Source organism: Lutjanus erythropterus, chromosome 21 (genome assembly GCF_056507025.1).
Source record: "Lutjanus erythropterus isolate fLutEry1 chromosome 21, fLutEry1.hap2, whole genome shotgun sequence".
NCBI classification, from domain to species: domain Eukaryota; kingdom Metazoa; phylum Chordata; class Actinopteri; order Lutjaniformes; family Lutjanidae; genus Lutjanus; species Lutjanus erythropterus.
This window is the reverse complement of record NC_139337.1, coordinates 12,634,956-12,647,783: the sequence shown is the minus strand read 5'-3', so window position 1 is coordinate 12,647,783 and position 12,828 is coordinate 12,634,956. Positions and strand designations below refer to the sequence as shown.

Here is a 12,828-nt window from a genome sequence, read left to right as displayed (position 1 = left end):
AATATTAAGATAATAACTGATCAGAATCAACCCAAATTAGTTATCGAAAAGTACTAGAACTGTATCAATACCAATACCAGTGTTGAAAGATCCGATACCACGTAACTTATTAATACTCCCCCTTCCATAAATAGAGAGGACATATCCTAAAGCATTCACTCTCTGTATGTGTTTATTCATGTTTTACAAGGGGTTTTAACCTGAGCCAGGTCATTTAATAATGACAGCAATCATGTCACATCCATACAGGGTTAATACGAAGAGCTAAAACACAATCATATATTCAAAATTGGACTTCAGTAAATGTAGACAAGTATTAAAGCATCAAACATAAAAGTACTTTTTACACAAAAGCATGGCCTCTGTCAGTGATATATTATTATATTCTATATATTGTTACAGATGCAGTTACATGTGAAATAATATTTCAATAAAGCTTTTTCACAGCAGCCATTTTGACATGACATAGTAGGATAAACACAGGTGTCCGGGAGCTGCTCTTGTGCATGTTGGCTCACTGAAAAGTCTCTGCTACACTAAATGTAACAAGACCTTAATTTGTATCTTTGTCAACACCTGTGTTTACCCAACTATTTCATATCAATATGTGGCTGCCAATAAGAAGGTCTTTAATTAACAGGCTATTATTTCTTTGACTATGATTGTGATTTTGTTATAGGTTCAGAACTCAAATTCTTTACTGTGTAACATGAATATCACACTGTAAGAAATACTGCTCATGATCATCAACACGGAACACATCTTTCACAATGTATTTTGTTGGTTTAATGAACGGGAACATAAGAACACTTCGCACATACATTTGATGACACAGGGGAGGAACAAATTCCCACACACTATCTAACTTGCAATATTACATTTTGCAAATGTCAGTATCAGTATATTTTCCTGAGATGAGAAGTTGAGAAGCCATTATTCCAACAGGTGTGTCCATGTGCTTTTAAGTTGAAAGTGAGAACAATATGGCAGCTACTAAGAGCAGGGTAGAGTATGTTATATGATAAATCCGTTTGAAGGCTACCTTTCTAGTTATCAGGGTCGATCTTTATAAATAACTTTTCTGCTTAATCCAAGTCACTCTGTGTGGGCAGGAACCGATGGTTACAACCCAATAACATATTACAAATTATATGTGAACAATAAATGTATGTGTATTATGTAAATTAATAAAACGTTCTCAATCAAATCTTTACTTTCGTCCTCCATGTTCCTACATATAGGACGTCAACAGACAACAACTCAGCAACTCCTGAGCATTCACATGACATGTTCTTCCAATTAGTCCAACAACACATGAATGCAGGCCTAGACTGTGTACGGGAGATACCTTTGCAACCTGTTGGGCTAATAACAGTGCATCAATGCATGCATCGAAACTGTTTGACTTTAATTTGCAAGTAACTATAGTTCTTAATGAAGTAGCAGAATGTAGTTGAATAATGGCATAAAGCTGAAATACTCAAGTCAAGCATACATGCTTGAAAAAAACCTATGAGAGGAGGGAACTATGTTGCTAAACTGGACAAACTAGCAAAACTAGCATGTGTTTACACTGCTGTGGTGACTTAGCTAACTCAAGATGGACTCTTCCACTCAGGTAAGACATGCAGCTCTGCCGTTTTACTTCAAATACAAGCATGTACTCACTTTCTGAACGTCTTGTTTAACTGTTCATGGCACAAGCTAACTTAATTTTACATAATAAGACCAAATTTAAGTGTAGCCAAAGATGCAGTAGCGTACTCTGTTCACCGGACTTAGAATGAAGTTGCTCACCTGCTACAGCCGGCTGCAGAGCGCGTGTCCATGTGGACCAATAGGATCGCAGTTCAGGGGTCGCAGCGGAGCGGAAGTTGTTGGCTGCTCCTGCCACTGCAGCAGAAACTGTTGGCAACCTTTAGCAGGCTAACACGCCTCTCGACGTGTTTTAGCTGTCTGTCACTGTAAAGGAAGAGCATGAAAACGTTTAAAACGTGCGAGAGATGAAGCCGGCACGTCCAGGGGAATGATTTTTAGCGGAGTCGCCTCTGAAGAAGAGGATAAGCTAACGTAAAGAAACCCGGAAGTGTTGTTGAAGGTAACGGGGTTGCTACTGTAGCTGCATGTTCGGCTGAGAAATCAAAGTCAGGGATGGAATAAGTCGCTAAAAATGGTCGTCCCGTAAGATGGCAATATTACTGTTAGTCAGTAGATGCTTACGCTATGCTCATCAGTAAAAATAACAGTTTCTATAACGCTATTTTAGCCATTAGCAACCGGCTACTTCATGTAGCCTAGCTAACGTTACTGGCTGTAACACTTTTTCTAAACACATAACATGTATCACATTTTTACATTAACTTACGTCACTACAAATCTTCAATATGGTGTATATTTCACTGAATGTGATTCAGCGGTTGTGAGTCTTGGGCTAACGTAAAAATGTATTGTTTAGAGCCAGACTACAGAGCACAGGTATTTAATAGTTTTCCCCTAACAAGTCCCCTAATATCCCGAGTGTCACTGCAAACAGTATTTGTGAAACACTCCCCCTCAACATATATATTGACTACAATTTATTAAGGGCTGGAATCGGTATTGCGAAAACAACAACGAGGAGGAGCAACAGACACATTTTAGAATGAAAAACAACATAAAAACATAAATGCCTTCTTAACAAAGGGTCTCGAGGAATACCTGACATATGTCGTAATAGTTGTTATGATGCAGTTCCAGGCTGAATATTAGGATATAGCTGAAAACTTTATCACTAGAAAATGTTTCATTTCAGTCAATCAGTCATTATTAAAACTATTTAATGACCAGGAGATGAAAGGATGAATTTAACCTCTTGAATTTAAGCACTTTATTTATCAAGGCACACAGGTATTAAACTTACTAGACTAAGTACTTTTTGGACATTTAATAAAAGAACTGACAGACCTGTCCTTTTTTAATAATGTCTTACTCACCATCTGCGCTGATTTTGTCACGCACTCCATAATCAAGGCATATGATACGCTGTTCATGAGCCAATGCATATTTTTTACATGCTTTCGTAGCAATTTGCATTTAAGTAAAACTTTTTAACATTTTATTGAACTGTTTTCTTTAGAGATGCATGATCTGGATTTTTTTTTTTTTCAGCCAATACCGCTAAGTCATATTTATCTGCTCCTCATGGCCAATACTGACAAGATAACCAATAATAGTCAAATAATAAAGAAACTGGCTTTTTGAACAGGTCTCACTTTCCATGACAGTGTCACTACAGTTCTTTGTTGTCAGATGATGAAAGCTTAGCTCTGGGCTAAGTTTATCTTGTTCATCTTTTATTTTCAGGTTTAGCTATACCCTATAAATACTATACACTTCACTATACTATAGACATGTGAACCAGCTAATTTACTTAATGTTACTGTATTGCATATCTGTATTGTATCTGCATCTGCTAATCAGCAGGAATGATCCAATGCTACTTTGAGCTTTTGCTCTCTCTTCCTAACAAAGCTCCAGGCTGAGCTTGACATTTGATCAGGAGAACATTTCTCTTTATGTTCCCACAGCTCCCAGCAGCCACGGACACAATGAGCGCCAAATATGGGCTGGTGGGCTACAACAGTTCACGGAAGCACATTTCAATTTCCATCCCGTCGTCCACGGAGGTGATGTCACCCCACATTAAGTCTGTGGAGGAGCTGAGGGTCCTGGGAATCAACCTGAGCAGCCTCAGTGCCCCCACACAGTTCTTCATCTGTGTTGCTGGAGTGTTTGTCTTTTACCTCGTCTATGGATACCTGCAGGTAACACAGCAAGAAAGACACAATCTGAAAGATGCACTCATGTAATCATGCACTCACATGGTAAAATTTCTTACAAGCAGTAGCGATCAATAATCAGAAATGTTAAACTCAGTTCTCTACATTATGATTACTTGTAACAATTTTGTAAGACTGGACTGTATGTTCCGTACATCTTCAGCAATTTGATAGTGAAACAAGATGGTTATACACATATGCATAGTTTATATTAAGCTGGGCTACTTTTTCAGTTTTGGTGGCTGAGTGTGAGCAACTACAGATTGATACAGTCTGACCACAACCCCCTGTCTTCAAAGCTTGTGTATGGAAGCATTTTGGCTTCAATAAAGTTTAAAGGAAAAGGGAATTGCAAGAGCCACACTGTATGCAAATTGTGTCTAACTAAACTAATTATGGATCATTACAAATTCACTATAAGTAGCAAATAGTCACACCGTGAGAAAAAAAAAATTATAGGCCTGGAAATGAAAAATTCTGACCTATCAGGATCATTTAATAATCACATCGTAGCCCTCTGAGTTGGAATCAAATCAAATGATGAGGTGCCAAGAAATTCACACCCCTAATAATAAACTGAAGGTTGTTCCAGTGAAAGAAATTGGCTACTGTGAAGGCTACTGTGTAATTGCATGTTCAAATACAAAAGACCAGCAAATTTAGCTTTTCCAAAACTTGTTTACATGTGTTTATTGTGTGTCACTATTTGTAAATTCAATTCAAAATTGCTTTATTGGTATGGAGAATAGACTTTTACATTGCCAAAGAAAGTGTCAGATAAAAAACAACAAAACGAATGTTTGTGAAAGTAAGAATTTTGATGTATCAGTCAGAAACATATATATATTGTTTCTGCCTGTGTAATTGGAAAAAGGTTCTGGTACAGATGGTCTGTCAGACAGCCCACTTTATGTATAAACAAAGTTTTTATTTTACAACATGGTCATCAGAAAGCTTTTTTAGTCCACTTTATGATTCTGTATTTGTCTCTCCATGCAGGAGTTGATATTTTCTGTTGAAGGATTCAAGCCTTTTGGTTGGTACCTCACTCTGGTCCAGTTTGGCTTCTACTCTATGTTTGGACTCGTAGAGCTTCAGCTCACACAGGACAAACGCAGAAGGTAAATAATAATCTCCTGCTTTCTTTTATTTATTCAGCTTCATCACTGTCACTCACTTGTAACAGTTAACCGTGGAAAACCGTTTCCAACCACCTGTCATGTCATGTTTCCCCGTCTTCCAGGATACCAGGAAAGACCTACATGATCATAGCATTTTTAACAGTGGGCACTATGGGCCTGTCCAATACCTCTCTGGGCTACTTGAACTACCCCACACAAGTCATCTTCAAGTGCTGTAAACTTATCCCAGTCATGATTGGAGGAGTGTTTATACAAGGTGAGCTGATTCTGCTTTATATGTATATATACACACACGCCTAACACTGTGTCCTGATCGAATTCAAATGAATGAATGTGTCCGAACATTGCACCTCAACACATAACACATACCAGGGTGAAAAATTAGTTACCAGCCAAATGCTGGTCAAATATGACAGTGGCTTTTAGACACAAATGGTGATAATATAATATATGAATGGTGATGGTGATAATATATGTAACTTCCTGCAATTGATTTGATCTTTAGATGTTTCATTACTGGAAATTACATACAATATATCCAGCGGCAAGTGGGTTTTTATTAGTGATGGTCGGTTACCTTGATAAGCATTTATTGTAAGCAAGTATTGTATGGATAATTCCCTAATTATTTTAACTTCATTAATCAACCATTGTAACACTTTCAATGCGAGCAACAGGAATAAATAGAAACAGGATGTCCATCAAAAGTTGAACTCAACACACCCTGCTGCGCAGCACTGCATTAATACATTCACTTAGAAAATAATGCATTAGGACACAGTGTTACACAAGCAAATACATTACTACTTTGCCTTTTTTTCATCACAATATTTTGATCTTTCACACTGTGATTGCTGTTCTGTAGCTGTGAATCTTGCTCCCTCATTTCCTACTTTGTGACATTATTTTAGAATGATTTGGGGCTTTAAAGTAGTTAAATCTGAATCACTGGTTTAAATTTACTGAAGTCAGGCTTTCCTGCTTGCCTGAATACCCCTGGACCTAGATTTTTAATTGCAATCAGTTGACAAACACACATTTAGAATTTTTCATCAATCCGAATTTTTACATTAATGTTGAATTCATCCCAAATTCATATAGTCAAAAGGAAAGGCAAGTTTATTCATAAAGCACAGTTCAGACACAAAAGCAAAATGCTTTACATAAGCATAAACATACACAAAAAATAGAAGAATTTATAAATAGTAAAATATTTATTTTAAAAAGGCTTTAAAGGGGAAATAGCAAACAAAGAGTAGAATTTCAGTAGATTTAAACAATTTTTTAGATATACTGGAATGAAACAAATAACATCTTCAAATCACATCAGAGAAAGCAGTGTGCGTTTTAAGATTTAAAAGAAAAAAAATGTGGATTGGGCAGTTCAAAAGTATTAGGGTGGACTGTCTCAGAATTAAAAATCTCTAAACTAGCAGCATTTTTATATAAAATATAAAGGAATTTCTGAAAATAAATGTTCCATCATTGCTTAAACAAAAACTGGCATTTTTTCCTTATTTAACTCTTACTGATTTAACCATATTCTTCAGTTTGGAGACTTTACAACATTTTACCCATCATTTCAGTCCTCTTACATGTTTCCTTTGAAGCAATGACCACCTTTCAACATTCAGTACCTCCTTTTTATCTTAGTCTGTTGTTTTCGTTGTCAGAGCCCAGTCGTCCGTACTCACTGTTTCTCCCTGCTCTTGCTTCTTGTCTGTCCTTTCATCCTCACACCGGCCTTCTCAAGGTTCTGCGTCCTCAACGTCAGACAGGTTTTGTGCATTTTTTTTTTTTTTTTGCCTTCCTGCATCTCCCTCTTTTTCTCTTTCTCTCTGGATGGGTAGATGTGAGGACCACGGTACCTTAAGGGGCTGAGTGGAAAACAGAATTTGTTCACTTAGAATGCAAAGAGGAAAGAAAGTTGGAGAGAGGGATGGATGGATGAAGGGAGGGAGGGGTGTGGGTTTGCATCTGATGTGAGGCCCTTCAAAGGCGAGTCGGGGAATCAAAGCCGACCACGGCCGACCTGATGCTGCGTCCCCTTGTCAACCTCAAGGCATCTATCCGTCAGCCTGTTTTTGGAAGACTCCTTCATCCTGTTGTCTTTTTTCCCAACTTTTTCTTTTTCACACAGCCTTTTTTGGTGCATTGTTATGTGCACAACCTCAGAAAACTTGGAATTGTCAAGAATACTCATTGTAAAAACTTTTAGTTACATTTTTACCTGAGTCCAGTGTCAACTTCTTTTATTTAAAAAGAGGCCGGTCACCTTTTGAAGATTTCTTTGCAAACTGTGCTGGAGGGGAATTACTCTCTGCCTGTGAAATGTCTCAGTTTGGTTTCTTTGTTTTTGTGATGTTGCAAAAGGTTTTGGAAGTTTTACCAGTTGCATACATTTCAGATTAGATTTCAATTTCGTATAACCTCTAAAGCTTATTCTTCGTTTTGCTTTTTGAAGTTGGAAACAATGTGATTCTGATTTCAGATTTGCAGATAGACGTTCGGAAAGATTTAGTGCTTTGTGTTTGTGTTCCAGGTAAACGTTATAATCTGGCTGATGTGTCGGCTGCTCTCTGCATGAGTCTGGGACTCATCTGGTTTACGCTAGCTGACAGCAAAGTGGCCCCCAACTTCAATGTGACAGGTAATTTCTTCTAGATCCCACAGCAAACTGTTTCATGGAAGTGCTACAAGCAGTGAAATCACATCTTCATGAAATATCCTTATAGTCAGTTTGTCTTTAGGAACAGGTATGTGTGGCATTGTGTATGACGTGGAGATGTTTTGTGCAGACCCACTATCTTATCTCTGTACACTTTGAGCTCGTGTTCAGATATCGATTTGCTTGTGTGTGTGTGTGTGGCATACAGGTGTTCTCCTCATCTCCTTGGCGTTGTGTGCAGACGCCGCCATTGGAAACGTGCAGGAGAAGGCCATGAAACTCCATAACGGTTCCAACTCTGAAATGGTACCCTGTTTATCTAACTGAAAAAAGTACAGGTTTTCTTAAAGCTATAAAGTATAAAGCTAAATCATGATGAACTTCTTACATGTTTAATAGAGCTGCAGCAATTTGTCGATTAGTGGATTAGTCAACTAATCCACAAATTGGTTGCCAGTTATTTTGATATTCAATGCCAGTTATTTTGATATTCAATTAACCATGATATTTCAAGCAAAGGTATGAAAAATAAACTGGTTCCCGCTTCTTAAATATGAAGATTTGCTACTTTTCTTTGTCATTTATGATAGTAAATGAAGTGTCTGTGGATTTTGGACTCTTGGTTGAACAAAAGAAGCAATGTGAATAAATAACTTTGGATTCTGGGAAATTGGGATAAGCATTTGTCACAATTTTGTGACATTCTATAAACTAATTGTGAAAATAATCAGCAAATTACTCCATAATGGAAATAATTGTTAGTTGCAGCTTTAATGTTCACAAGGCTTCGAGGCGTCATCTCATTTCATAGTAACATGTACAATTGCAATATTAGTTTTAAAAATGGCAATAAGATTATTTTCCCATATTATTCAGTCCTAATTTGTTCAGACAGTGTTGAGGGCAAGCTCTGATTTGACTGTCATCCAAACCAGAGTGCTGGGTTCCCGCGATGAGGCTGTTAGAATTTTGATAATGGTTATTATTTTGTGTTATGATGTCACTGATTGGTCGCATGGTGTTGTGTTGGTAGGTGTTGTACTCGTACTCCATTGGTTTTGTCTACATACTGACGGGCCTGCTCTGTGTGGGTGGGCTGGGGCCAGCAGTGGCGTTCTGCTCAGAGGTGAGAATCCCTTAAGACAGTAAGACTAGACACCACTGGCACTTTGTGTGGCCGCCCACAGACTGATATTATCACAGAGGTTGTTTACTGTGTTTGTATTTGCTCAACTTTAAGTTTGTTGCTGAAGTCAAATCTTCTTTTTAAGATATGCAGAATAACAAGTTCTTATGTATAGTACAATAAAAATCACTGATCCTGTACAGTGTGATTAACTGGACTGTGACAGGCTTCTGCTTTTTTATTTTAGGCTTTATACTCCACTAAGATTATTTAATGGCACACTTTATTTGCTTACTGTCAGTGCTGATGTTATTGCATTGTCTAATTATATTTTCTCCTCCCTTCCAGCATCCTGTGAAGACATACGGTTATGCATTCTTCTTCTCTCTTACGGGTTATTTTGGCATTTCTTTTGTGCTGGCCTTGATCAAGCTCTTTGGTGCCCTGGTTGCAGTGACAGGTCAGAGCATCTCTCTTCTCTTCTCTCAGCCTTCGCATGTATGTATGGAGATGTGCGGAATTTGGACTGAGTAATTTTCAGGTCTAAATGAGCATGGGAAACCAAAATTAAAGTATGGAAGAATAGAATATTGGTCCTATTTTGTCGTGCAGGCCTTTTTGAAAGAAAATATGATAATACCTTTGAATAGCAACACCAAATATTAAGCTTTGTAAAGATGTGTGTATTTTATGCAGTGATGTAGATATCAAAACGGTTTCTGCATAACGAAACCAAACCTTCATGGCTGCGTTCATAATAAACAACATGAGTAAACAAGGCTGCACAGTCGCCATGAAAATTGAACTATTTATCTAATTTCAACTCATTTGCATCTGTTATTTATGAAAGAGACTAAAAATATGGGGGATTTTTTTTTTTCAGTATGTTAACAGACGATAGTATGAGCGTAGGTAGCACCGGTCACTTTACTTCCTCTTTCAACAGAGCTATGTGACAGTGGGACATTGTCCAACTTTCTGTGTAGATGTGATCAATTTGTTTGAACTTCAGTACCCAGTAATCATCTGGCAGTTATTTGGCAACATAATAGCATACATAGTCAGAATCTAACATACATGCTAACAGTTTGAATCAATTTATTTACACAATAAACTCCTTATTTGTAAAAAGATGTTAAATATGATCAGAAAAATCTATCTGGAAATTTGAGTCTGGAGAAATATGGAATTTTGAAATGGAAAATGATGTGCAGATACTTCTCTTCTCTTCTCACTTGTAATTGATTTGTAATTTTAGTCTAGACTGGGGGGGGGCAGAGCCACTGCAAGGCATAAATATGATTTATAGAGGGAAAACAAACAAGAGTTTACTGGTGCTGTTGTGCTGACCTTTATTTCTTTTTTTCATTTTTATTAGTTGCTTCCCTAATCATTGTTAATGATCACTAATAATTATGGGGTGGGGGACATAAACTTGTTTTTGGCAACTGGAGGGGGGCATGCCAGAAAAAGAGAACCACTGGTTCAGACAGAAAATTGTCGCATAATTCACAATATATTTAAAAAAAACACACACAACGATTAACAGTAAATTACCCAGCTGTAGAGTAGAAATGTCTCCTGTAACGTCTTGAAAGTCACACATGTTGAGCTTTTATTTGCTGTTTGTAATTAAGTGAAGGCACAGATGTGTTTTCCTCCTTTGCAGTGACCACCGGGAGAAAGGCCATGACTATCGTACTTTCCTTCATGTTCTTCGCAAAACCTTTCACTTTTCAGTAAGTACTGCCACCTTTTGACTTTAAACAGTTTTCTGCTAGTTTAAAGTAAGCACACACTGACCTCTCCTTTGACTAATAGAACTTGATTTGGCTCCCCTGCCCCCTGGTTTTCATGTCCTCAGTCCATTTTCAGACCTTGACTACTCCTCTGCTCTTTCTCCTTGTCCTCCACTCTCGCTCACCCTCCAACTCCTCTGTGCTGTCAGAAAGGTCTCGTTTTCTGCTGCTGTACCTCTCCTGCTCTGGTTCTCCAGCGTGACTTTCGACACAAAAAACTTTTTTGTATCTTCATGGCCAATTTCATTCTCCCTGCAGCTGGTGTGTGCCCTCCACCGTTGCTGGACTCAGTCCCTTTCCTGGCTGCAGTTTGCACTTTTTAAACCACCAGATTTTATTATCAGTATATGTACAGTATCGTCTCTAAACAACTAGTTTGACCAAACATCAAACTTGGCTTATTTATCTTTATTGGAAACTGTAATTTAGATACAGATGGGTGACAAATTAAAGGGAAAACCAACCCTAACTCAACCTAAGCTAACATAAAGTGTCTTAATATGGTGTTTAACCATTATGAGACACCTCAACAGCTTCAGTGCTCTTTGCCGTAGATCATATAAGTATGCGCTGCTATACAAATGTAGTAGAACATGATTCCTCCAAAAGATATTCCATCATTTTTAGCACATCCATCAAAAATCTCCTACAAGTTCTCAAGGCCACAGCATATGATTTACATCAAATCAAGCTTTCTTCACCTAGAGACTATTTTAACAGAACAGTATAGAGGACAAATAGAGAGCTGAACATTATGATGTCACAGTGAAGCTGACCTTTGACCTCTCTTTGTGAGTAATATTGTCATAATTAGCGTATTAGTTCTTGAGCTACGATCAAAAACGTGAGGTCACACACAAGTCATCCTTGAGTCCAACTAAACATTTGTACCAAATTTAAAGAAATTCCTGAGATTTCATATTCACAAGAACAGGACATGTGTAAATACAGGCAACCTGAAAACATTATAGTTCTGTCCACAGCTATTGACAGCACAAAGGCATAAAAATACAGGGTCCCACTCTTAAAAACATTGCTCCGTGGTGCTGCTTGGGGTCATAAGTTCCACAGGGTACCTTTTAGGTAGGAAATCTGTTAGAAAACTGTCTTTCCATGACTATCTTGTTGAACCCTGCTTCATACTCTATATCCAATTACTGCGTTAGCATCTGCCCTTGTTTGTACTTTGCAGTCCACTTTATTTCTGCTGTCCCTCAAAAATATCTAACCTGTCCGTCTCTCCCTCCTAAGGTACATCTGGGGCGGCCTTCTGGTGCTCTTCGGCATCTTCTTGAATGTTTACAGTAAAAACAGAGAGAAAATGAAGCTCCCCTCCATCAAGGACCTCAGGAGCTGGCTGCTGACAGGAAAGAAAGTCCGATTCCTTTCACAAAACGTATAGAAGGGCACCCACAGGCGTCGTGGAAGTCCTGCTCTGGCAGACCGCACGTCTGTTCAGATGTAGAGTTGGCCCACCTGTCTCAGGGGATTCGCTGAAGCACGTGCCCCCGAGCTACGTGCCTCATCACCACCAACACTGAGCCAAGGATGGGTGTACAGAGTTTGACCACCAATCAGCCTCGAAAACAGCTGATGCACGATTGAACCACGATGGCTGATAGAGCCTCTGTATACCAGTACAGCACTGGTGTAGAACTGTCTCAATTACTCAGACTCTCTGTGACAAACTGAAGGAACTCAAACTGTTTTTTACAAGGGAATCAAAGCTAATGGGCTGTTCTGAAGCAGAGCCCCACAGAAACATTCCCAACATGGAGGACAACACTGAGGATTTTAAAGACTCTCTAAAGGGAAGCCAGCGCCTTAGCTAACCAAATCGCACAGTTTTGCACTGGAAATGACACTTAAACCCTTGAGTGGTTGGAAAAACTGAAATGTCGGGAGAAAAGAGCACAGAGCGACATGTTAATCTGTCATATCTGAAAATGAATGTTCGTGCCCCCACCCTAAAAGAAGAAAAAAATACATCTTGATAGACAAAGGCATATTTGCCCTCGCATGTGCCAGGAAGACAAAACTAAACTTTGTTTTACATAATCATTGTCTTGATAAAAGTGTCTTTTTTCATAGTTTATTGGTAATTTATATCTGACTGTGCCCTATTTCGTGAAAATATGGGATCATACAGTGACATTTTACTCCTGTGTACATCAATACATCAGAAATGTCAACTGCCATAATTTGCTAACCATGCGTTTGGGTGAAAGGGTACCACTCTTTTTACATTAAAACAAACTGAGACATTTCTCTTAAA

At 38.3% G+C, this 12,828-nt stretch overlaps 1 protein-coding gene and 1 long non-coding RNA gene across 3 annotated transcripts in view; one reads left to right on the top strand and one right to left on the bottom strand.

Annotated features, from left to right (window-relative positions):
* Positions 1-1,927, bottom strand: part of LOC146307389 (uncharacterized) — a 20,177-nt gene extending 18,250 nt beyond the window's left edge. Inside the window, exon 1 of one of the 2 annotated variants that reach the window (XR_014772725.1) lies at positions 1,798-1,927. This is a non-coding gene — a long non-coding RNA (uncharacterized LOC146307389). Of the gene's footprint in view, positions 1-1,668; positions 1,774-1,797 lie in introns of those variants that run through there. The other variant, XR_014772726.1, reaches the window with a different exon arrangement.
* On the top strand, positions 1,892-12,828 carry slc35b3 (solute carrier family 35 member B3). Its single transcript, XM_084747452.1, has 10 exons — positions 1,892-2,098; positions 3,567-3,803; positions 4,818-4,939; positions 5,062-5,216; positions 7,503-7,610; positions 7,837-7,934; positions 8,662-8,754; positions 9,103-9,214; positions 10,424-10,493; positions 11,805-12,828. The coding sequence occupies exons 2-10, from the start codon at positions 3,588-3,590 to the stop codon at positions 11,953-11,955; spliced, it is 1,125 nt and encodes a 374-aa protein (XP_084603578.1). The 5' UTR covers positions 1,892-2,098; positions 3,567-3,587; the 3' UTR covers positions 11,956-12,828.